Here is a 26,700-nt window from a genome sequence, read left to right on the forward strand (position 1 = left end):
ACACGGAGTCTCACTCTGTTGCCCAGGCTAGAGTGTAGTGGTGCGATCTCAGCTCACTGCAACCTCCACTTTCTGAGTTCAAGCAATTCCCCTGCCTCAGCCTCCCAAGTAGCTGGGATTACAGGTACCCGCCATCACGCCTGGCTAATTTTTGTACTCTAGTAAAGACGGAGTTTCATCATGTTGTCCAGGCTGGTCTCAAACTCCTGATCTCAAGCAATCCGCCCACCTCAGCCTCCCAAAGTGCTGGGATTACAGGCGTGAGCCACCGCGCCTGGCCAAGTGAATTTATTTTTACAATGTCCTTTAGTTAAACAAAGTTGAGATCCAAAGTTGGGCCTACACTGAAGCATGTCCCCCAAGAAGAACAGATTATTGCAACACATCATGAATACTATGAAAAGAGAGACATACAAGATACAGTGGGTTTCCAGAAGACAAAGGTATCTGCTATATCAAGAAAGACTTCAAGGAGGAAGTGACAGGAACACTGAGTCCTGAAGATTTAATGAGTTCCAAGCAGAGTATCAGTTATAAGAAGGAATGGGGCACACTGCATCTGACTGAAGCCCAGAACGATAAGAGTTCATAAAAGCAAGGTCTGGATTACAAAAGGATTCCGGCAAAATGCTGAGGCATTTTTATTTTTGTCTGGGAGTTGTTTTTTGTTTTTATTATACTTTAAGTTTTAGGGTACATGTGCACAACGTGCAGGTTTTTACATAGGTATACATGTGCCATGTTGCTTTGCTGCACCCAACAATTCATCATTTACATTAGGTATTTCTCCGAATGGTATCCCTCCCCCAGGCCCCCACCCCCCGACAGGCCCCAGTGTGTGATGTTCCCTGCCCTGTGTCCACGTGTTCTCGTTGTTCAACTCCCATCTATGAGTGAGAAGATGTGGTGTTTGGTTTTCTGTCCTTGTGATAGTCTGCTTAGAATGATGGTTTCCAGCTTCATCCATGTCCCTGCAAAGGACGTGAACTCATCCTTTTTTATGGCTGCATAGTATTCCATGGTGTATATGTGTCACATTTTCTTAATCCAGTCTATCACTGATGGACATTTGGGTTGGTTCCAAGTCTTTGCTATTGTCAATAGTAAGGCATTTTTATTGTATTCTGAATATCATCGGATACTATCAAATAATTTGTAAGAAATAACAAGCTTCCTCTCCTTTAAGTGGGAAAAGAGAGCAAAATAGGAATTGACAAGTCAACAGTTTGCATGGATAGAAAGGGATGTACAGAGGCTCATGTCAAATGGCCTCAATTATACTACAACAAAAAGATTATCTGCCAACGGAAAAGAAATCGAGCATTGAAAAATAAGATTTTTAGAAGCCCTTGCCTAAGAAAGACTCAAGAGTTTAAGGTAATTATTCTGCAGGGCCAGGTTTACACTATTCTCCCTCATTTGTGAAATTTGTGCTCTAGCCTCAAAGCATGCACAAGGAAAGCTGTAGAGATGTTTGACACCGACAGCAAAAAATTCCAAGAGATCTAGAGCAATAATGAAATTGGTGAATTATGTTTAAGAATAAAAACAACTCTGTAATCAATGTTTGTTGAATGAATGATAAAATAGTAATAATAAAATAGCTAATGTTTATCACAGTTTCTATGCACTCTTCCCCCAGGCATTCTTTATCTAATACGATTCTCATGACAACCAGTGAGGTGGTGTCATTCCCATTTTACAGATGAGGAAGCAGAAGCCTCAGGTAAAGTAACTTGTCCAAGGACACTGGGCCAGCAAATAGCGAAGTCAAAATATGACTCCAGAGCCCATTTTTTTTAACCTTTTCAAACGCTGATATTTGAACTCACATCAGCGGAAGTGTTTGTCAGTGAGACATGATACCTTCCAAGAAGCTAGAAACTTGCATTGTCATCCATACTTCATCCGAACTTCCTACCTGTCCTGGATCTGTGATACCGCTAGGCGACAAGAGAAAACAATCAGGAGGAACTAGTCTAAAGGAAAGAGCCCTCTTCTGACATTCTAATCTAGGCCGATTCCTAGAGGGACTCTATAGAAAATTATTATCAATGGAGACAGAGAATCTTGCCCACAATTGCATGCTTTTTTTAAATAATAAATTTATTTTGATTTTTTTTTTCCGAGACAGGGTCTCACTCTGTCACTCAGGGTGGAGTTCAGTGGCATTATCATAGCCAACTGCAGCCTCGAACTCCCAGTCTCAAGCTATCTTCCTATCTCAGCCACTGCAGTAGCTCGGACTACAAGCACATGCTACCATGCATGGTTTTTTTCTTTCTTTTTGGCAGTAATGAGATCTTGCTATGTTGCCTAGGCTGGTCTCAAAAGATCTTCCAACCTCAGCCTCCCAGAATGCTGGGATTACAGGCATGGGCTACTGCACTTGGCCTATTTTGAATTTTAAATGGATTAATTACTTAATTTTCTACTAGCATTATTGTCATGTTAAATATCGGCGAATTTCCTAAATATGGTTATATCTTGTCTGGAATCCTCCATAAACCAAGAAAGATTTAAAAATCACTTGTGGAATTCAGATAACATTTCAAAGGCTACTGTAAAGATTAAATGAAAAGATAAGTCAAAGAGTTTAGCACAATGCTTAATATACAACAGTCTATTTTAGTTGTTTGATTCCATTTCCCCTATTCCAAAAGTTTTCCAACTTAACCAATTTTACATGCACAAATAAAAATGCTACTTTATTAGTATAAATTAAATGTATTAAGTTCAAAATGATTACATTTATCCTTATTACTTTATTGTGTTTGCTTTTTAAAGTTATAATAGAAAGATATATTTATTATAATAAATCAAGTGGAAAATCTTAAGCATCCCTTTTCCCTCGTCCTTTCACAGCCCCTTGAAGACATCAGTGTTGACAGTTTGATAACAAGAAAGTGAGAGAAGGAAAGAAAGGGAGAGAGGGAAAGGACAAATAGACCAAGTGATAAAACAGGTTAATAATCATGTATATTTCAAAATAGCTAGAAGATCTAAAATGTTCCCAACCCAAAGGAACAATAAATAATGAGGTGATGAGTATCCTAAATACTAAATTATTTGATTACATATTACATGCATGTATCAAAATATCCATGTACCCCATAAATATGGTATAACTATGTATCAATAAAAATTTTTCTTAAAAACTTAAAAATAGGTTAATAATCACAATAACTAACGTAAATGCCCTCAGCTCAAACCTCAAAAAATATGTGACATTTCCATTGTACTAAGAGATACAGCCAAAGTAAATAAGGTTAAAATTGCAGGGTGGGGCAAATATTTTATCAAGCAGACAGAAGGAAAACAATGCTTAACAATACTAATTTTGGATAAAACAGGTTTTGGAGAAAAAACCTTAAATGGAATTCAAAAGATAAAAAATATACATAAAATACTACAATTATTAATAAAGACAAGATGTTAAACTTGTACATCAAAATGCAGCAAGCCAAGATTATTAAAACTGAAAGAAAAATCAGAAAAACTGTAACAGCAGTAGGACATTGTACTTTAGTACTACCGACTTATAACAGGACTGGAAGACAGGTTCAAGACATGAATGCAGAATGTTACTAATGAATGGCCTTAGCGCATGCTGAGCTCCATATTCCACAAACAGGAAGTATTATTTTTATCTTCTGAAAGACTTTTCTTACAAACATTAGAATACACTTTGAAGGACTGTAACATTTGCACACTATGGTCTCTGACCAGAATGCAATAAAACCAGGCAAATTTTATATCAAATATTTTGAAACTAAAAACAACACTCTTATAAATAAGTCAAAGATAAAATGACCAAACTGCACATCAATATAACTATTAGATATAACCAAAATAGTCATCAAAGAGAAATTCATAAGCTGAGGTCATTTTTGGTTCTTTTTTTAACATATTATAATTAAAGAATAAAGCATTTAACTTGATAGCCAAGCTTGCATTTTGAAGTTCAAAAGCCCTGCATTCAAATCCTGGCCTGACCATTTGTTATTTGACCTTAAACAAGTTCATTAATCATTCCAAGCCTCAGTTTCATCTGTAAAATGGGATGCCTACCTCACATAATCTCGTGAGGATGTAAGTCCTTAGCACTTTTCTTGACACATAAGAACCATTGCCAGGTTATTATATAAATTAAAACTTTACACAAGAAAAACTTATCTAAAAAAAGAAATAATTTGAATAAAAATAGAAAAAAATACAGTTAAAAAGGGAACATTCATCTAAAAGCTGAGTTTCCTTTTAAAATGGCCCATTAAAAGGATAAAACTTTGGTAGTAATAAAATCAGAAACAAGAATAGAATTTCCCATTTGAAATAATGATAACAGAATATTAAGAATAGTATAAAATTATGTGAGAGATACGCTCATCTGCTTCAGTAAACATTTAAAATCTGTATGTATTCCATAACATCATGTTGTAAACATCAAATATACGTAATAAAATTTATTTTTTTAAAAAAGAATAATAGTATGATAGAAGTGAATGATACACAACTGAACATTTAAAGTAGATGGACAGAGATGAATGACTTTCTATAAAAAAAAAAATACGAAGAAACAAAAAAACAAATCTAAGATAAGTAAATGAGTTAAAAACTACGATGATACTAAGCCTGGACTAACGCAAAAGTTCCGTTTGCTCTCCAGGTCTCCATTCTTGGCCTCTACTCCAAGTCTTTCTCCAGCCAACAGCTAGAGTGATGGTGGCACTACCATCAATACCCTTTCAAATCAGTGCCCCTGGAATACCTCTTTCCTCCTATCAGGCTTCGTCTCATGCACTGGGGACATCACTGTGGCCTTCTCCAATTTCCTGAAGCCATCACACTCTGTCCCAGCTCAGAACACCTGCACAGGGTCTATCTTTAATGGTCTCCCCCATCTCTTGGCCTGGCTACTTCCTGCACACCACAGAGGCCTCCCCTCATAACCCACACTTAGTCTAAATTATGTCCCAAATATATTCGTTCATAAAATCCTTCCCTTTTCCATCTTGGCATGTATCACAAATTACAACTATGTACTATTTGCCTGACTGTTTTATACAGATTTCCCCAACTAGGTGTTGTCTTCATCACCATATCCCCAAGACCTGGCATATAGAAGGCACTCAGTAAATATTTGCTAAATAACAAAACTGATAAGGCTAAGAAAGTATACAGAAATCAACTCAGGAAGGGCCTTTTAGACCTTGCTATCCTAATGGTAAGAGAAGGCCACAGAAGGGTTTTAAATAGAAGAGTGACATAATCTAATGCACGTCTATCTCAGCAAAGAAGGATTAACTGCAGACATGCCAAATATATGACAAGAATGCCCATTCCCTCCTGTAAAGAGATATAAACATAAAAGACATTCCTAAAGATACTCTTTCTGCACTGAACCCAAATCAGACCTTGGAATCCCTCTCAGGGCAGACCTCCAGGAAGTCACTGCCAATTACAGTGGCCCAAGGACTAAAACCTGACCATAGCTCAAAGACTGGATGACCTATTATAAATATACTGGAAGACTAATGAAATATTCTACAAATCAAGAGGGAAATGTTCCATGTAGAACAGTTTCGTTAAAAAATGAAAATACTGGCCAGGCACAGTGGCTCATGCCTGTAATCCCAGCACTTTGGGAGGCCAAGGCAGGTGGACTGCTTGAGCTCAGGAGCTTGAGACCATCCTGAGCAATAAAGTGAAACCCTGTCTCTACAAAAAATTTAAACATTAGCCAGGCATGGTGGTCTGCACCTGTAGTCCCAGCTACTTGGGAGGCTGAGGTAGGATGGCCTAAGCCCAGAAGACTGAGGCTGTTGTGAGCTGTAATGGTGCCACTGCACTCCAGCCTGGGTGACAGAGAACATATCTCAAAAAAAAAAAAAGAAAGAAAATGAAAATCTGATGTGACAGTTATCCAACTTACTTTCCAGAATCCTGAAACAGGAGCTATACAATTATTTTGCTTAAATTTTTTTTTATTTTGCTTACTTTTAGTTAAGGTTATAATCATTGTCAACAATTAACTAAAGAATATTTTTGCCCCATTACCACATGCCTTTCATATTGGAATCAATGGCATGGATTTCAGATCATGTCTCCATACATTCCAGGATAATTATCTCAATTATATTATCTGACACTGATGCCAAGTAGACAGTTGGTGCTAAATGCAGCTGTGCTAAGGATACAAAAGCTACTTTTAAATCATAAAAGCTGGTTCTAGACTTACTCTCCATTTTGAAAGGCCATAATTAAGATCACAAACCTAGAATTCAATAATGGGAACAGAAAACTCACTTGATAATGTATATTCATTTATTCATCATTTAATTCCCCCAGCTGTCCCAACATGCTCACCTTTTTACGTACTCCTTCTTGGGTGCTAGACAGTTTGAGCAAAACAGGAGGAAGGAATTTAGATATAATATTCTGTAATTGTTCATCTGTTTCAGCATGGCCAAGTCGTAAAAAGACCCGTTCAAGCTGATCTATAATATAAAAAGAAAAAAAGAGAGAACTTAGCAAGCCAAACATAACCAATACCAATTATTTTTATAGCTTATTCCTTTTTTCTGTACTGCAATCCTTCAGTCAGGACTTTAACCATAGCTAGCCCTGTACAGATATTTTGACACAGCAACAAAACAACACCAAAAAGGTTAATTGTTCTAACCTGGTCTACCCTTTAGAATGGAAGAAAACAAAACCAAGAACAAAAAGTTCTCTCCCACATGCAACGTTACTCAGTTTTAACTGGATACTGGAAAGGATACAAGGTTTCTGAAGGCATCTTCTGGAACTAGTTAGTAGAGCAAGGCAGCAAAACTTTAATCAGATACCATCAGTTATTAGGGACAATATATCTATCTCTGGTGAAATCATCTTACTGATGAAGTTTCTCCAAAGACAGGATCACTGCCCATTACTGTGTTAGGGTTACCTAGTTAGAAAGAAACAGCCAAGTTTCCCTAAGAAAGCCACTATGAGAGACATATGTTAAGTGACACCATGGGGATACTCTCAGCAAAACCCAGAGTTTATCACATAAACTTCAGACAAGGCAACTTCTTCAATCAGTACACTGCAGTGGCAAGCAGGGATGAAAGGGGAGCCTACACAAACAACTAGATATTTGATTTTAAGGAATTACTGTTAAAATTGTTTTAGGTACTATAATGGTATTGTGGTTAGGTTTGTTTTTTAAAGGTCCCTACAAAAATTGTCAATGGGAATTACGGAGTTTTCTAAAGAGCTAAAAATGTTCTATATTTCGATCTGCGTGATTATAGAGATAAATACATTTATAAAAATTCATCAAACTCTACACTTTCATACCTTCTACTGTATCTACTACAATTTAAAATATATATTTAAAGGAGTCTTTTTTTAGAGATAAACATGGAACTATTTGCAGGTGAAATAATAGCTAGTAGAATTTTCTTTAAATAATGAGGAGACACTGGGGAGGGGTTATATAAGTAAAACCAAGATTGCCACTAATTGATAATTATTCAAGCTTCATAACAGATACTGAGAATTACTATTGTGTTTGCCAGAAATTTTCCACAATAGTTTTCTAAAGGAAGATAGATTAGATAGATATAGACTGCTCAACAGATGGATCAATGACAGAGATGTAAATAAATACAGGGATAGACAGACAGATCAACAGATCGATCCTGAGAGGGGCAGAAGCAATGACATCCTAGTAGCAACAAGCATACCTAACACCCAGAATTGATCTTGTTTTTCAATACCACTCTCCAGTAAAAGGAACCAAGCTCCTTGGAAAAAGGTCTGAGTCTAGGGATTGGGGCAGGTCAAAAACAAGATGAGCCTGAAGCGTCTCGCAGTGCCTAAAAGGAAATGGAACATGGGGTCGGGCACAGTGACTCATGCCTATAATCCCAACACTTTGAGAGACCAAGGAGGGAGGATTGCTTGAGGCCAGGAGTTCAGGACCAGCCTGATCAACACAGAGACACCCCCATCTCTACAAAAAAAAGAAAAAATTAGCCAGGCATGGTGGCGAGTGCCTATGGTCCCAGCTACTCCAGAGGCTGAGGTAGGAGAATTGCTTGGGCCTGGGAGGTTGAGGCTACAGTGAGCCATGATGGTGCCACTGCACTCCAGCCTGGGTGACACAGTAAGACCCTGTCTCAAAAATAAAGAAATGGAACATGGAACAAGTCAGAGGGACACAGGAACCACCTGAAAGAACTAATAGCCCAAGCCATGACAATAGAAGGAACAAAATAAATACTAGCGTTGGATTATAAGCCAAAATGTAAATCTACATGAGTCCATACTGATGGAAATAATTATTGAATGATGAAAGAAACTGGGGGGGAAGAGGCAAATTCTTCTTATAGGAAGAAAAGTTTCCAAGTTTCCCCAAGAAGCCTGGGGGAAGTTTAATTCCTACCCACCCTCCCCCTTGAGGGTAGACTAGATTTACTGAATGCTTCCTTAGAATACAAAAAAGGAGAGATGTTAACTTCACAGGAGAGAAAACGGCCAAATACTACCTTAGTCCAGTAAGAAGGTAACCCTCATGATGTCATGCAGATATCATGTGTCCCTGAAATGATGTGACAAGAAAGGCATTTTACCCCTCTGGTATTAGTAACAAAAACCCATAACCCAAATCTAATCATGAGTAAAACAACAGAAAAACCCAAACTGGGGGACATTCTATAAGACAGCTGGCCAGTACTGCTCAGGACTTTCAAGATCATGAAAAATAAGAAAAGACTAAAAAACTGTCTCAGACCAGAGAAAGCTAGAAAACATCACAACTAAATGGTGCCTTGCACAGGATCCTGGGGGGGGGGAAAGGACATTAATGGAAAAACTGGTAAAATCCAAATAAAGTCTCAAGTTTAGTTTAAAAAATTAATAATAAAAAGAAAGAAGGGAGGGAGGAAAGAAAGACAGGCTCATTCTGAGATACCAGTGATTCTATTTGATAAACGCTAAACGCTGCTATAAAAGAAGTTCTCAGGAATGCTGAGTTCAACCCACAGTGTTTGCAGAAGTTACAGGTAAGGGAGCAGCTCCTTAGTGCCTTACAGCTCTTAGGCTGTAGAAACTGCAAATTTGAGCTACAGAAACTGGAAAAGAATTTTCTGTGGACAAAGGCAGAAAATTAAACTCTTCATAATAAACTGACCTAGAGAATCTCTGTCAAAGTTAAAGAAAATGGTGGGGGGAGGTGGGGGGTGTTGGGGTGCAGCAGCAGGAGGATGTGAAATATCCGGTCCCTGTTCCTTTTCATGCAATCATTTGGATGCTTCTATGTATGCCCAGCATAGCTCCTAACATCTCCTCTCCCTCACGAGACAGACAAATGTAACATCCTAAACACAATAAAATTATGAGAACATGGGAATGGGAAGAAAGAGCACCAACCACCATGTGAGAGGGTCCTGCTAAAACAGGCTGGGTACACCAGAGGAAAAGGTAAAGCCTTCCACCTTCTTTGAGGTGAATCAATCTAACACTGTTAGGTCATCTTTACAGACCCATCCATACTTAAATAAAAGATAACCTTGTTCAAATTTCACAAAAAGGAAGAAAGGTCAACATCTACAGATATAACCAACTGCTACATTTTTCTTTTCCTTTTTTTTTTTTTTTTTTTTAAATAAGACAGGGTCTTGCTGTCACCCAGGCTAGAGTGCAGTGGTGCTATCACAGCTCACTGCAGCCTCAACCTCCTGGGCTCAAGCTATTCTCCTACTTCAGCCTCCCAAGTAGCTTGGACTACAGGCATATGCCACCACACCCAGCTGATGTTTTATTTTTTGTGGAGACAGAGGTCTCTGGTCTTGAATTCCTGGTCTTGAATTCCTGGCCTCAAGCGATCCTTATACTTTGGCCTCCCAAAGTGCTGGGATTACAAGTATGAGCCACTGCACCCAGCCTAAGTCTTTTGAGTACAGTTAAACTTACCATTCCTTCCCTATATGACTTCTGAGTTTCTAGGCATGCTTAGAAAAGTCATTTTCACTGCAAAATATTTTTAAATATTATATTGTGCAGAGAAGAGTTTACACAGACCTAGGACTGCTACCTGTAGAAAGACTTGTTTTCGGCCGGGCACGGTGGTTCACGCCTGTAATCCCAGCACTTTGGGAGGCCAAGGCAGGTGGATCATGAGGTCAGGAGATCGAGACTATCCTGGCAAACATGGTGAAACCCTGTTTCTACTAAAAATACAAAAAATTAGCCGGGCGTGGTGGCGGATGCCTGTAGTCCCAGCTACTCAGGAGGCTGAGGCAGGAGAATGACATGAACCCAGGGGGCGGAGCTTGCAGTGAGCGGACATCGTGCCACTGCACTCCAGCCTGGGCAACAGAGCGAGACTCTGTCTCAAAAAAAAAAGAAAAAGAAAGAAAGAAAGACGTGCTTTCTAGCTGAGGCTGGCCCGTGGCTGACATCTGGAAACCTGGATTTCGGCAGGGTTCCCACCATGCCCAGAACTGCTAAGAGTGGTTCACCGTGCCTGTCTGTGCAAATAATACTGTTTATGCTGAACACCAGCTTCCCTTCAGGGAGGAATTTTGGTACATTTTAGGAAGAAGGTACCAACATGACCAGCCCCAAATAAAAACCTGAGGCACCAAGTCTCTGATGACCATCTCTGGTGGATACCATTTCACAGGTGCTGTCACAACTCACTTCTCGAGGAATCAAGCGTGTGCTATGTGACTCCACCAGAAGATTCTTGGAAGCTTGCACTTGGTTTCCTCCAGACTTCACTCACATGACTTTTCCCTTTGGTGACCTTGCTATACTAAATCTTAGCTGGGAGTACAAATATATGCTGAATCCTGTGAGTCCTACTAGACAATCACTGAAGCTAGGGGTGAACTGGGAGTCTCCTGGCAGGTATATTTATCTGTTTTCTTTCAAGAACACTTAGGATTTTGCTTTCTGCATTCAAGTCTTTGATCCATCTGGAATTTTCTTTTGGTATATGGAGGGATGTAGGAAACAAGTCTTTTGTGGGTTTTTAAAATCTTCTTAACTGTGTATAATACATACAGAAAATTATTCAAAACATAAATGCACGGTTTAATGAATTATTATAAACAATCTTGTGACTACCCCCCAAGTCAAGAAGAAAATTTATTTTGAAGCCTGCATAAAGAAAGATTTGTACTGGACTGAAAACAGAACTGAAGAAGACTGAAAGATTATATAACATAAAAAAGCACAGTGAGTTTTAAGGATCTGCCCAAGGTCACAGGTAATTAGCAGCAGAGTAAGAATAAGAATGGAGTCTTCTGACCTTTAGTCTAAAAATCCTTGCCTATACCATACAACTGTCTCCAAGAATGACCTTATTTTCTATCAGGTACGCATACTATACATACTATACCTTATACAGGAAGTTTTATTTGAAAGAATATCCAAAGGTTCACTAGAATGTGTCTCATTCAGGCAGTATTTATTACAAAATTGGAAAAACATACAAATTCAAAGGTCAGAAAACAACACTAGAGGGAACTCACTACTATGAATAAGAAGCTAACTCCATATGTGACCAGCTGCAATTCAACCTTTCTCCTCCTCCTTCCTGCTCATCAAAATTCTCTCCTCCTTCAAGGCCCAGCACCCTCCCAGTTTCACAGTCAAGCACTCAATTCTCCTATCTAGGTCACTCATTCAAGTGTCTACTGAAACTCTACCATGCGCCAGAGCTTGGTGGTCATGGGTAAAAAGAGTGAAGAGGGAAGAGGCATGGATGTTGTCCAGGCTTACCTCACAGGTATACGATAACTCCATGTAGAAAGAAAATAACAGAAGGCCTAGGACAGACTGTTTGCGAGCAAGCATTTAAATGCAGGAGAAGGAAAGTCTGAAAAAGGGAATGGTAGGCAACAGACAAAAATAAAAAGAAAACGTGGGGTCAGAATAATTAAGAAAGATTTTCCTAGGAGACAGCAGTCAACCATTTCAAATGATGCAAAAAGATCATGCAATATAAGAATTGAAAAGAATCCAGTTCATTTAGCAATAGAGTTTACACCTGACCTTGACTCAAGCAGTTTCAATGAAGTGGTAGAGACAAAAGCAGACTGTACAGGGTAGAGGAATCAGTGGAAGATTAAAAATGATGCGAGGAATACAGTAAATGACAACTCTTTAGAAACGTTTAGTTATGAAAGGGGAGGGAAACAGTTATTTTTCATTATTTCAATCAAATAAGAGCTCTGAGCACATTTAAATAGCAACAGGAAAAAGCCACTAGAGAAAAAGAAACTGAAGAGGGAAAAAAGTATTAGACTGTGACCCTGAGAATATGGGAGAGATTAGGATTCAGCTCAAGGTCTGAGGAATTACCTTAGATAGGACAAGAAGGCCATCTCTGCCATTATAACAGGAGGGAAACAGGAAGACTGCTGTTGATAAAATCAATGTTATAAATTTTATGGAAGGGCCTGAAAGAATTCCCTTCTGATGGTTTCTATTATTTCTGTAAAATAGAAGGCAAAGTCTTCTTCTGAGATTTGAAGAGCAGAGGGCAAGTCGGCAGTGTGACACTGGTAGGAAAAGGCTTGCCTCAGAGTGAAGAAGGGAAGAAAATTGACTGGTAAAATGAACTACAAACGTGAAGAAAGTGTAAAGGACGCAATTGAGGTTAGTGAATATAAATTTACAGCAGCATTAATCCACACAGTCAAACAAATAAAAAATAAATCTCCTATCCTTTCTTCCCCCTACCCCTATAGCATTTATATCAGTGTCTAATCACTGAAAAAATACAAACATATACAGACAATGTTTTCCAAATCTTCAGTTATAAATGTGATTTAGGAAAATATCCTTTATTTCATATCAACCAACTAAGGAGAATTTCTGCTAAAAGAAGTATCTAGATTTTGTGTGCATATACATACACACACATGAGAAACACACATTTAAAAAGTATAAAATTCCTCCTTTGCATATATTATGGGGACAATTCTAAATGGGCTATTATTTATAAACTATACATTATTAATATAGACTTGTGAAAGCCCAACTAATGATTCTCTCCGAGAATCTAAGATATAAAGGAGCCAACGGACCTATATTTTCATGTCAGATACATTACTGGTTTTAGTAAACTAAAACTCTCTAAGGTTATTAACGAACTTGTCTATTAGGAACAGCATAAGATTGCTTCACAAGAATGTTGTGAAACATTATATAATGTTATATATGGCTATCATATTACAGGTGTAGCTTTTATATTCTTGTGTAATAAAGAATTTAGGTGACCTCTGTCCATGTTCCTGAGAGGAAAGCGCTAAACCCTTGGGATTTCCCCAGTAACTGAAGTGCCTTTGTTATTCACGGTGGGACCCTCTAATCACATCTGATAACTTACACTGAGTAAGTAACTCACAGTGGGCCCCAGATTGTTCATGCTAAGAGATAACTCAGGATGGGGGTTGATCACACTAGAACGACTAATCATCTTGCAGGTTTCGGCCAGGTGATTAGGGGAGTTGGGCAAGAGGAAGGGTTGGAGAGGGAGAGGAGGGTGGGGGGGGGAGGTGTTAGAAATTGAGTCACATGGGCAATGAGCCAATCAATCAATAACACCTGGTTAATAAAACCCTGGACACCAAAGTTCAGGTGAGCTGGTGAGCTTCTGTGATCGGCAGTGCATTGTGTGTATTATCACACACTGCTATACTGGGAAAGTACCCTGACACAACAGAAGCTTTGCATCTGGAACCCTCTCAGGCCTTGCCCTACATGTCTCTCCCTTTGGCTGGTTTTAACTTGTATCCGTTTCTATAAAACCATAACCATAAATACAGGGCTTTCCTGAGTTCTGACTCGTTCTAGCTAATGATTAAACCTGAAGGGGTCCATGGAGACCCCCAAATCTGTATCCAACAGGTCAAAAGTGAGGGTGGCTCTGGGATCACAGGAACTTGTAGGTGGCGTATGAAGTCGATTCAGTCTAGTGGAGGGCTATGTCCTTAACTGGTTAGGTTTGGCAGAGTGATTATACATGATATAAAATATTTTCCATGTTATATAAATATTATATATAATTATCTCTCAGAATACATTATTCCTTTAATTTTACCTTTTTCTTTTTTTTTTTCCCTTAAGCTCAGTGGCAAGAAGAAATTATCTTTTTCTTTTTTGTATTTTTTGTAGAAATGAGGTCTATGTTGCCCAGGCTGCTTGTGAACTCCTGGCCTCAAGCGATCCTCCTGCCTCAAACTCCCAAAGTGCTGGAATTACAGGTATGAGCCATCATATTTGGCTAATTTTACCTCCTTTTTAAATAAAGGTGACTACTACTACAAAAATAAGTATTTTAATAAATCAGAAGTCTAAGAAATATTTGAGAACACACATTCCATCAGCTGGGAGCAAAACATGAATTATTAGTAGAATCCCACCTAGAGTAGGAATCCTATGCTAGGTATGTTAATAACCCCATTTACTACCACCAAAGGAAAACTGAGCCAGGCCAGAAAGCTAAAAATCCCATGTGACAATACCTCAGAGACACAAGAGCTCATCATATGGAGGCATAACTTAGTACAAAGTCATAATTACATGATTTTAAGGGGCTTTTTTAATTACTTCTAAAGACAGACCACAATGATACAACTTACAATTATAAACTCTGCTTTAAAAAACTGGTTCATTTTAAATTACCACAAATATGAACTGTATTATTTAAAAACCTCCCCACACAAAAAAATGCCAGGACCTTATGAATTCACTGGTAAATTCTCCTTTATAACTTCTTCCAGAGAAGAGAAAAAGGTGGGGTAAGGGGATGGCAGGGGAACACATCCCTGATGTTAAGAGGCCAGAATAACCTTGATACCAAACAAGGGTATCCCCAGAAAGATAAAAGCAAATAAAAGATATTTCTCATGAATATAGAGGCAAATGAGATAATAAAATAATATTTAAATCATAATACATAAAATAAGTAAAAAATATGTGAGTCAAATCCAGTGATATATAAAAAGGATAATACATCATACAAAAATTGGATTTATTCCAAAGATGCAAAGTTGGTTTAATATTTAAAATCAGTGTAATCTGCCACATTAACACAATAGAGAATAACAATCATATGATCATCTCAATATATACAGAAAAGGCATTTGATCAAATTCAACATCTCTTCATGCTAAATAGATGGGAACAAACTATTCATGTTGAATAGACAAAGAAGAAAAGAGAACTTCCTTAATCTGATAAGAGATTTTTATAAAAACTTACAGCAAACATTATATCTAAAGGTAAAATACCAAACACTTTTCCTCTGAGTTCAGAAACAAGGTAAAGATGTTCACTATTACCAATTCTATTCAAATTTGTACTGCAAATTTTATTCAGAGCAATAAGACAAAGAAAAATAAAATGCATTAAGATTAGAAAGGAAGAAATAATATTTTCATTATTTAAAGATAATGATTGGTACACAAATCCAAAACAATCTATGGAAAAATTAATAGAATAACAAAATACACAAATCAATTGGTTTCCTATATAATAGTAATAAACCATTAGAAAACAAAATTTGAAAACATCTATTACAATGACATCAAAACACATCAAATAGCTGGGAATTAATCTAGGGAAAAATGTGTAAGACCTCTACACAGAAAACTAAAATACACCACTATGAGAAATTAAGGAAAACTTAAAGGATACACCATATTCACAGATTAAAAAATATTAATAGGATGTCAATTCTCCCCAAATTGACCTATAGACAATATAATCCAAGCATAATCCATCAGATATCTTGGGTAACACTAAAAAGCTGATCCTAGAGCCAGGCACAGTGGCTCGAGCCTATACTGGTTCCAGGCCAGCCTGGGCAAGATACGAAGATACTATCTCAATCAATGAATGAGTGGATGAATAATCTTTAAATGTGTGGATACCACTAGAAGAAAAAAAAAAAGTTGATTCTTTCTATAGTTTAAAGAAATGCAAAGGACCAAGATTTGCCAAAACTATCTTGAAGAGGAAAAACAGCTAGAAGACTTCGGTCAAATTTCAAGGCTAACTACAGTAGGCTGGGCACAGTGGCTGGCTCAGCCCTGTAATCCCAGCACTTTCGGAGGGCAAGGCAGGCTGATCACTTGAGCTCAGGAGTTTGAGACCAGCCTGGGCAACATGGTGAAACCCCATCTCTACTAAAAAAAAAAAATTTAGCTGGGCGTGGTGGCGTGCACCTGTAGTCCCTGCTACTTGACAGGCTTAGGTGGGAGAACTGCTTGAGCCTAGGAGGTAGAGGTTGCAGTGAGCCAAGATCATGCCACTGCACTCCAGCCTGGGCAACAGAGCAAGACCTTGTCTCAAAAAAATAAACACATAAAATAAAAACTACAGTAATTAAAAGTATACTATGCTGACAAAAAATAAGTAGACCACTTGAACAAAATACAAAATGCATAAAAGACAAACATGTATATAGTCACCTGGTTTACAACAGAGGTGTCACTGCAATGCAGTGAGTAAATGATGGTCTTTTCAATAAATGGTGTTAGATCAATCATATTCCAATATGGGAGAACAATATTTAATCCCTACCTCACACCATATATATTAGTCCATTTTCATGATGCTGATAAAGACATATCCAAGACTAGGGAATTCACAAAGGAAAGAGGTTTAATGGAGAACTACAGTTCCACGTGGATAGGGAAGCCTTTCAATCATGGCAGAAGGCAAGGAGGAGCAAGTCACATCTTAAGGTAGATGGCAGCAGGCAAAGAGACAGCTTGTACAGGCAAACTCCCATTTTTAAAACCATCAGATCTCCTAAGACCCACTCACTATCACGAGAACAGCACGGGAAAGACTCACTCCCGTGATTCAATCATCTCCCACTACAACCCTCCCGCAGCACACGGGAATTATGGAAGCTACAAGATGAGATTTGGATGGGGACACAGAGCCAAACCATATCATCATACAAGAAGAAAATCAGTTCCAGACGGATCATAAATCTAAATGTCAAAGGTAAAACAATGAAGTTTCTAGAGAAATAAAGAATATTCTCATTACCTCGAGATAGGAAAAGATATCTTAAAACAAGAAGCTAGATGGTAATGGAGTCTGAAAAATATGATTAGCAGAATCTGTCCCAAAGAGTAGTTTATAACTGTGGAGCTGGAAATAACCATCACTGAAACAAACTTTCATAATCTGACAAAAAGCATCTATGTAAAATCTACAGCAAATATATCTCATACAAAATCAGAAACAAGATGTGCACTATCATCACTTCCAAGCAAATTGAACTGGAACCATTAGAAAATGCAATATGGAAGTAGGAGATACTAAAAACTGTCAGTATTCACAGATTACATGATATTTATGGGATAGAGTATGTAAAATAAGAAAGTTAATCATGTTGCATACAAGATCAGAGTACAGAAGTCAACTGAGATAAATGAGAACAAAGTATCAGACAATGTAGTTTTTAAAAACATATAATTAACAATGGCAATAAAACTACAAGTTATCTGGAAATAAATCTAATGAAACATGTCATAGTCCTTTACAGAGAAAATTATAATCCTAACTATAATTCATAAGATCTAAATTAATGGAGAAGCACAACATTCATGGATTTTTTTTTTTTTTTCTTGAGACAGAGTTTCACTCTGTCACCCAGGCTGGAGTGCAGTGGTGCGATCTCAGCTCACTGCAACCTCCGCCTCGCAGGTTCAAGCAATTCTCCTGCCTCAGCCTCCTAAATAGCTGGGATTATAGGCATGTACCACCACACCTGGCTAATTTTGTATTTTTTGTAGAGATGCGGTTTTGCCATGTTGGTCGGGCTGGTCTCAAACTCCTGACCTCACTCAGGTGATCCACCCACCTCGACCTCCCAAACTGCTGATATTACAGGCGTGAGCCACCACACCCAACTACATTCATGGATTTCCATGTCAGGATAGGTTAGTGATAATAACCCCCAAATCTCCATGGCTTAAAAACAACCAACATTAGTTTCTCACTTAGACTACGCCTCAGTCATAGATCAGGAAGAGGGCTCTGCTCACTGCAGTTGGCTGATAGAGCCGACAACATCTCCAACACCGCTAGTTAGTGCCATATCCTCAATCCTTCTGGCTCAATTCAACCCTTCTGTGGTGAAACTTCTGTGGTGAATCACATGTCCCTCACTCTGTCCCCAGCACTAAATTCTATTTTCTGCCCAAAAGAGAGAACTAGAAATATCTGGTAAACAGCACTAATGCTCACAAATAAACTCAACATTGCAAAGATGGGAAGCCCCCAACAGTCAAACATTCTCTACAGAAAACAGCGTGCTTTGTGAAAGCTGAAAAAAATTATAAAATTCCTTTGGAATATGAATGGAACAGAGTATGTAACAGCAAAGAGCCAAGAATAACTGTCAATTTTCCATAAAAGTGCAGGAGTGGCTCAATCAGATTTCAAGACTTATAAAGCTATGACAATTAAGACTGAGTGTGGCAAAAGCACTGGTCAGCAAATAGACAAATCAATAGATTAAAACAGAGGACACAGAAAGAGAACTGGGAATACATGGAAACATGAGATTGACAAAAATGCCATTAAGAATCAGAGAAGAAAACAATAAGACTACACACGAGAAAAAAAAGATTCAAATCTAACAGTACCAAATGTTGGCAAAGATGGGAAACAAACCAAGAACTCTGGTCCACTACTCATGGGGTACATATTGATACAATCTCTGAAGAGCAATTCTGCAGTAAAGACATCTCTAGCAAAGTTGAAGAGGAACATACCCTTCCACCTAGCAATTCTGCCATTCAAGAAGCCCATCTACAAACTGTTTATCACCAGTCAGCAAAGAGATAAGGAACACTTTTTATTGAAAAAGTGCTGCTAGAATAAGAAGTGTTAAATTAAGTGATAGTTGATTTACATTTTGATGCAAGTTCCTTATTTGCAAGAAATAATTCCCTAATGCTCAGACAACACTTTATGTAACACTGTCCTAGAAAAAAAACTCTCCCAGAGGCCGAGTGTGGTGGCTCACACCTTTAATCCCAGCACTTTAGGAGGCTGAGGTAGTCAGATCGCTTGAGCTCAGGAGTTCAAGACCAGCCTGGGCAACATGGCAAAACTCCATCTCTACCAAAAAAAAAAAAAAATTAGCCAGGCCTGGTGGTATGCACATGTAGTCCCAGCTACTCAGTACTCGAGAGGCTGAGGTGGGAGAATCCTTAAGCTTACAATGAGTTGTGATCGTGTCCCTGCACTCCAGCCTGGGCAACTGAGCAAGATCCTATCTCAAAAGAAAAAAAAAAAAAAGAACTCTCCCAGGAAGAGACAAGCACAATGACACATGTTTGAAAGTGTTCACAGCCCAGGATTAGTAAAAGCAAAAATATAAAGACAATCTAAATATCAGTCAACAGGAGAAGGAATAAATTATGCAGTGTCACGCAGCAATGGAAATAAATAAACAAGGATTACATGTTACATGAGCCAACAAGACCATATCTGAAAAATCTAAGATCAAACAAAATAAGTTGCAGAAGGATATGTACAGTTTAGTCCCATTTATGGAAAGTTTTTAAACGCAATATATATTGAGTATGATATATACATCACAGTAATGACAATCTCTGAATGAAAAGGGAGAGGGAAGGAGGGGAGGAGGAAAGAGAAGAAAAAGGGAAGAAAAGAAAAATGATATGATAAGGAGTAACACAGGGGGTTTGAATTGCATCTGCAATGTTCATTTCTTTAAAAAAATAAAATAAGGCCGGGCATGGTGGCTCATGCTTGTAATCCCAGCACTTTGGGAGGTCGAGGCCAGTGGATCACCTGAGGTCGGGAGTTTGAGACCAGCCTGACCAAAATGGAGAAACCCCGTCTCTACTAAAAATACAAGGAGGCTGAGGCAGGAGAATAGCTTAAACTCGGGAGGTAGAGGTTACGGTGAGTCGAAATCACCCCACTACACTCCAGCCTGGGCAACAAGAGCAAAACTCTGTCTCAAAATTAATTAATTAATTAATTAAAATAAAATACAAGACCTGAAGCTAACAGCAGAAAATGTAAAAATTTGACAAAGATGAGTCAGACATACATAAATGTTAATAAGATTACTTTCCAAGGCCAGGCACGGTGGCTCACGCCTATAATCCCAGCACTTTGGGAGGCCGAGGTGGGTGGATCACCTGAGGTCAGCAGTTTGAGACCAGACTGGCCAACATGGTGAAACCCCGTCTCTACTTAAAATTAAAAGATTAGCCGGGCATGGTGGCGGGCGCCTGTAATCCAAGCTACTCCGGAAGTTGAGGCAGGAAAATTGCTTGAACCCGGGAGAAGGAGGTTGCAGTGAGCCGAGATCGCGCCATTGCACTGCAGCCTGGGTGACAAAGCCTGAGCGACAAGAGCAAAAAAACTCCATCTCAACATTACTCTCCATACTTTCCTTCATGGTTGAAATAATTCATTATTTTTAAAAGAATATATATATATTCCATGATAATTTTATTTTATGATATAATTATATAAAAAGTGAAAGAAAATACATCAGTAATTTTTCTTAATACTTTTCAAATATTTTTCAGTGAAAATACATTTTTTGATTAGAAAAAAACAGCATACAGGCCGGCATATGCAGTGGCTCACTCCTGTAATCCCAGCACTCTGGGAAGCTAAGGCAGAAGAATCACTGGAGCCCAGGAGTTTGAGATCAGCCTAGGCAACACAGCAAGACCCATCTCTAAGAAAAATTGAAAAATGAGCCAGGCATGGTGGTGGCGTGCCTGTAGTGCCAGCTACACAGGGGGCTGAGGTGGGAAAATTGCTTCAGCTCAAGAGGTTGAGGCTGCAGTGAGCTAGATCACGCCTCTGCACTCCAGCCTGGGTAACAGAGCAAGACCCTGTCCCAAAAAGAAAAAGAAAAAAAAAAGTATACAGAGCAAGTATTTTTCAAAAATCAAAAATCCATGTTTTAAAGACAAGAAAAAAATTTTTTTAATCACAGAACTTTGAAGCTTGAAAGGAACTTTAAAAGCCTATGAAAGAACAAAAAGACGCAGGGCATGGTGGCTCACACCTGCAATCCCAGCATTTTGGGAGGCCAAGGTAAGTGATCACGAGGTCAGGAGTTCAAGACCAGCCAGGCCAACATGGTGAAACCCGTGTCTACTAAAAATACAAAAATTAGCTGGGCGTGATGGTGTGCATCTGTAATCCCAGCTACTCAGGCGGCTGAGGCAGGAGAATCGCTTGAACCCAGGAGGTAGAGGTTGCAGTGAGCCATGATGGTGCCGTTGCGCTACAGCCTAGGCGACAGAGCGAGACTCCATCTCAAAAAATAAAAAAAGAGAAAGAACAAAAAGAACATTTGATCTCAAAGGAAAAGTATCAAAACCCTGAGAATCTTAAAATTCCAAAACAAAACAAAAATCCAGTTTAGCTCATGTTAACTATGACATTCATGTAAGAGGAAAAAAAAATCTACTAAAAATATAAATTATATACATATATATGTTTTTATTTTGGAGACAGGGTTCTGCTGTTGCCCAAGCTGGGGTGCAGTGATGCAGTTACAGCTCACGGCAGTCTCAAGCCATTCTCCCACCTCAGCCTTGGAAGTAGCTAGAATCACAGACATATGCCACTGCATCCAGCTAGTTGTTTTATTTTTTGTAGAGATGAGGTTATCCTATTTTGCCCAAGCAATCCTCCCACTTCAGCCTCCCAAAGTGCTGGGATTACAGGCGTGAGCCACCACACCCAGCTCATTTATTTTCCTTTAAATAATTCAAATTTATATTATTCGCCTGTCTTTAGTTTCTCTATCTAAAGACGAAGAAGGAACTCTCCCTCCTCCTACCCGCATAAAAAGAAAACGACCAGTAAAGGTTTAAGGACTTCAGCACATTCTTCAGATCTCTCTCAAAAATACAACTTTAACTTCTAAATTAGGGAGGAAAAGCTATTTTCTCACAGGACTAGAAAAGGCAATAAACCTACAATTACTTATTTTTCCCTCACATCATTATTAATGGAAAAAGCATGTTAAAAAAGAAAAAAAGAGAAGAGAAAAAAGAAGAGAAGAGATGAGAAAAAAAGAAGAGAAGAGAAGAGAGAAGAGAAGAGAAGAAGAGAAGAGAAGAGAAGAGAAGAGAAGAGAAGTGAAATCAGTTTCCTTTCAGGACAACCTGAACATCAAAATATTCCTTTAAAATTATACAAGTATACTATCAAAAGGAATAGAGAAAGGATTCTATTTAAGGTAATGTTATCCTTGTTTGGTTGAATTTCAGAGGATTCTTTCGGTTTGTTTAATTATGTGTCATTACTAACTTACTTCATGAGCACGAATTACTTGCGTGAATTTCTGAGTGACAGGTTTCAGGTTTTTTAAGGTTGCTTAAATTTTTTACAAAGAATTTTTTTTTCTGAATATGAAAGTAAATTTTAAAATACAAATCAGGTTAGAGGTCTTAAGTAGAAGCTGAAATTGAAGAGAAAGCTGAAAATACCTAAGACCACCGCTAACACTACACAATATTTTTTAAAAGATCTATCAAGTTACTACGGAAATATACTACACTATAATAGACTATTTCACAAAGAAATATTCTCTCTAATGGTATTTACTTTCTTCTGATTCACAGATATAAGTATATAAAATACATCATAGTCACAAAGCAGTTCCACATGGCCTTCTGAGCCTCAGAAAAATGTTGTGAGGTGCACTTATAGATGCATTTATAGACTCACCACCTAACTGACCTGCCAGAGCTCACCATGTGAATGACACACAGATTCAGAAGCTGAACCCAGGACCTGAGGTCAGGAGTTCAAGACCAGCCTGACCAATATGATGAAACCCCATCTCTACTAAAAATATAAAAATTACCCAGGCGTGGTGGCATGTGACTGTAGTCCCAGCTACTAGGAAGGATGAGACAGGAGAATTGCTTGAACCCAGGAAGCGGAGGTTGCAGTGAGCCAAGATCGCGCCACTGCACTTCAGCCTGTGCATCAGAACGAGACTCAGTCTCAAAAAACAAAACGAAACAAAAAAACAAACAAGCTGAACCCAGAGGCCTTTACCCTCCAAGTGCACACTGGAACACAGTACCTGCCTGTAAAGAACTTCTAGTAAAGCAAGTAGTATTAGCTCCAATTTACAGTTGAGGAAACAGAGCCTTGAAAACATTCTGTTGACCAATATTCCAAAACCACTAAGTGGCAGGGCTGATTCAAACACTAGACAGTCCAATGCTCCTTCTAGCACGCTAAATTATAACATGGTTTAAGCGAGAAAGTAGGTGGAGAAGATACTAAATCTTACTAGACAACTATATACGACATGACTCCAAACCAGCAGAGATGCAGCAGTTAATGCAGAGAGAAGGAAAGGAAGAGAACAGAAAAAGATGAAGAGGAAGGGGTGAACCAGTAAAAGGGCCGAAAATGAAGCACTCTTAAGACAACGCCTTTTCCTAGGACATACCAATTCTGGGGAAAGAGAGTGACTGAGTGACTGTGAGAGAAAGAGAGAGAGAGAGAAAGTGTGTGTGTGTGTGTGTGTGTGTGTGTGTTTCATGTCAGAGACGCAGCAGTTAATGCAGAGAGAAGGAAAGGAAGAGAACAGAAAAAAGATGAAGAGGAAGGGGTGAACCAGTAAAAGGGCAGAAAATCAAGCACTCTTAAGACAAGGCCTTTTCCTAGGACATACCAATTCTGGGGAAAGAGAGAGAGAGAGAGAGAGAGAGAGAGAGAGAGAGAGTGTGTGTGTGTGTGTGTGTGTGTGTGTGTGTGTGTGTGTGTGTGTGTGTGTGTGTGTGTGTGTGTTTAAGTGTGTGTAAGTAAGTGTGTGTGTGTGTGTTTTTCATATCCAAGCTGAAACATTTTCAGAAATGGGAGCCCAGAAACTAAGAAAAGAATAAGAAACTAAAGTATAGGGAATTCACAAAAATTGGAAATATCAGGCTGGAAGGTAGGGAAGAGAATGGACTCTGACAGTCAGTACAATTAGGAGTCTGAGGCTAAAACTACGGAAAAATAAGGAAGCCCTAGCTGGCATCTAGATTTTGTGTGTAATACTACTATTTTCTGGTAGATCAATCCTGTGAATTATAAATCTAACCAGATACTAACCGGAAGTTAAAGTCCACTTCATCTATTTGAAATATCATCTCAATTCCCCAAAAGCCACTCTAATACTTGGCAAAACCCAAATGAGGCCAGCAGGATGCTTCTTTAAGAATTAATTAGCTGAGCGTGATGGCAGGCCCCGTAATCCCATCTATTTGGGAGGCTGAGGCAGGAGAAATCACTTGAACCCAGGAGGCAGAGGTTACAGTGAGCCAAAATTGTGCCACTGCACTCCAGCCTGGGCAACAGAGCGAGACTCTGTCTCCAAAAAAACAAAGCAGCCGGGTGCAGTGGCTCATACCTGTAATCCCAGCACTTTGGAGGCCAAGGCAGGTGAATCACGAGGTCAGGTGAATTTGAGACCAGCCTGGCCAACATGGTGAAACCCTGTCTATACTAAACATACAAAAAATTAGCTGGGCGTGGTGACAGGCAATCCCAGCTACTCGGGAGGCTGAGGCAGGAGAATGATTTGAACCCGGGAGGTGGAGCACTGAGCCGAGATCCAGCCACTGTACTCTAGCCCAGGCGACAGTACAAGACTCCGTCCCGCCAGGCGCGGTGGCTCACGCCTGTAATCCCAGCACTTTGGGAGGCCAAGGTGGGTGGATCACGAGGTCAGATTGAGACCGTCCTGGTTAACACAGTGAAACCCCATCTCTACTAAAAATACAAAAATTAGCTAGGCATGGTGGCAGGCGCCTGTAGTCCTAGCTACTCGGGAGGCTGAGGCAGGAGAATGGCGTGAACCCGGGAGGTGGAGCTTGCTTGCAGGAGCCGAGATCGCGCCACTGCACTCCAGCCTGAGTGACAGAGCAAGACTCTGTCTCAAAAAAAAAAAGACTCCATCTCAAAAAAAAGAATGTCTAGAAATGTGATCTCTACTCCTGTTTTTAAAGAGTTACCCCCATCCCCAGCCTTTTTTACAGAACTCCACAGATGCAAATGTACTTAAAAGGAGAATGTCAGGCAGTCTAGCAGTAAACATAAATATAATTTGGGAGTCGGGAGAAGATCCATTACCAGAAAGACACAATCCATCATGGTTCCTGCAGGACCTGCCTCTCTCTAGCCAGGGCCCAAGAGATGGCAATGAGTACCTTCACAGGCAACAAAGTCCCGAGCAGGAGGTCCCTGCTGATGGAGTCCTTTGCTAGTAACTCTGCCCCCCAGAATTAAGGCAATCAGACAGATTATCTTTCTGTTCCCTAGTCCACCAGTCTGTCCCCCAAGGGCCCAGGCAGATACCCTAATCTGGAAACCCCTGCATCTGGATCCACTACAGGCTAGGCTCTTTAAACAGGGAAGAGGAAAAGAGTCTTTCTTTCCCTGGCCTTCTTTTTTTTTTTTTTAGATGAAGTCTCGCTCTGTCACCCAGGCTGGAGTGCAGTGGTGCAATCTCTGCTCACCACAACCTCCCCATCCCGGGTTCAAGCGACTCTCCTGTCTCAGCCTCCTGAGTAGCGGAGACTACAGGCACGTGCCACGACACCCAGCTAACTTTTTGTATTTTTAGTAGAGATGGGGTTTCACTGTGTTACCCGTGATGGTCTCAAACTCCTGACCTCGTGATCCACCCGCCTCGGCCTCCCAAAGTGCTGGGATTACACGCATGAGCCACTGTGCCCGGCCTTTTGCATATGATTCCAGGCTACTTCAAACTCCCTGCCAATCCAGCATAGCCATAACAAGGCTACTCCTCCCTGCTCATACTGCTTACAACCATGCACCCACTTCCCCACAACCCCATCACGTCCTCTCCTCCCGTCACACACACACACACACAGAGGAAGGGGAGGAAATCACAGGAGTAGCTTGGCAAGATTGGGCCAGGTGACAAGACAGAAGCCCTAGATTTAATAAGTGCCAGACTCCCAACACTGAGGTCCACAAGGCCCTTTCCCCCAGAGACAGCAGCTGGCAGAGATACTCAGTTAGAAATTGGTTTTAGGAGGTGACAAGCAGGAAAGATTACTTCAGCTTGTGAAAGCTAGCTTAGAGGAAATAATATATACTATGCAAGAGTTCAGACTGCATAAAAGTCTAATGTACGATCGTTAAGATCCACCCAAAGCAGCTAATTACTTAGAAGAACAATGCTCATCTGGGTGTGTAAACCCTAGAATGTTCTTTATTTAAATCACTATTTAAATCCTAGCAGTTGTAGTTTCACTTTTGCCTTCAGTATATCATAAGGACATTAACACATCAATCACAAGCCCAAAAGCTCTAGGAGTTACAGAATCTAGGAGAGAATAAACAATGTCCTCACTGATCTTCTAAACAATTCTTCCCATCTCCCAATTTTTCATTTCTCTAAACGCCCAAGGAATAAAGATATGTGAACATAGCAAAAACAGGCCAAAATTTATTTTAAAGTTGAATTCTGGTTTTAAAATTAACCCATCCCTCAAAATTTCACCTAAATGAACAAGACATTTTATATCATCAGCAGCAATATATATACCAAAATATAGTAGAATGCACAAGAGGGGTGGGGAGAAGGGGTCCAACAGTTAAATTAGAAGATAGCAACAAAAAGCACTT

General features: G+C 39.4%; 1 protein-coding gene across 4 annotated transcripts in view; it reads right to left on the minus strand.

The window, feature by feature from the left end:
• ECPAS (Ecm29 proteasome adaptor and scaffold) overlaps positions 1-26,700 on the minus strand; it is a 122,101-nt gene that overhangs the window by 82,319 nt on the left and 13,082 nt on the right. For all 4 annotated transcript variants that reach the window (XM_024252121.3, XM_063714360.1, XM_009244745.4 and 1 more), the window contains one exon: positions 6,367-6,497. In XM_024252121.3, the coding sequence (XP_024107889.2) occupies positions 6,367-6,497 (131 nt within the window). The remainder of the gene's footprint in view (positions 1-6,366; positions 6,498-26,700) is intronic.

This window comes from Pongo abelii, chromosome 13 (assembly GCF_028885655.2).
Source record: "Pongo abelii isolate AG06213 chromosome 13, NHGRI_mPonAbe1-v2.0_pri, whole genome shotgun sequence".
Classification (NCBI taxonomy): domain Eukaryota; kingdom Metazoa; phylum Chordata; class Mammalia; order Primates; family Hominidae; genus Pongo; species Pongo abelii.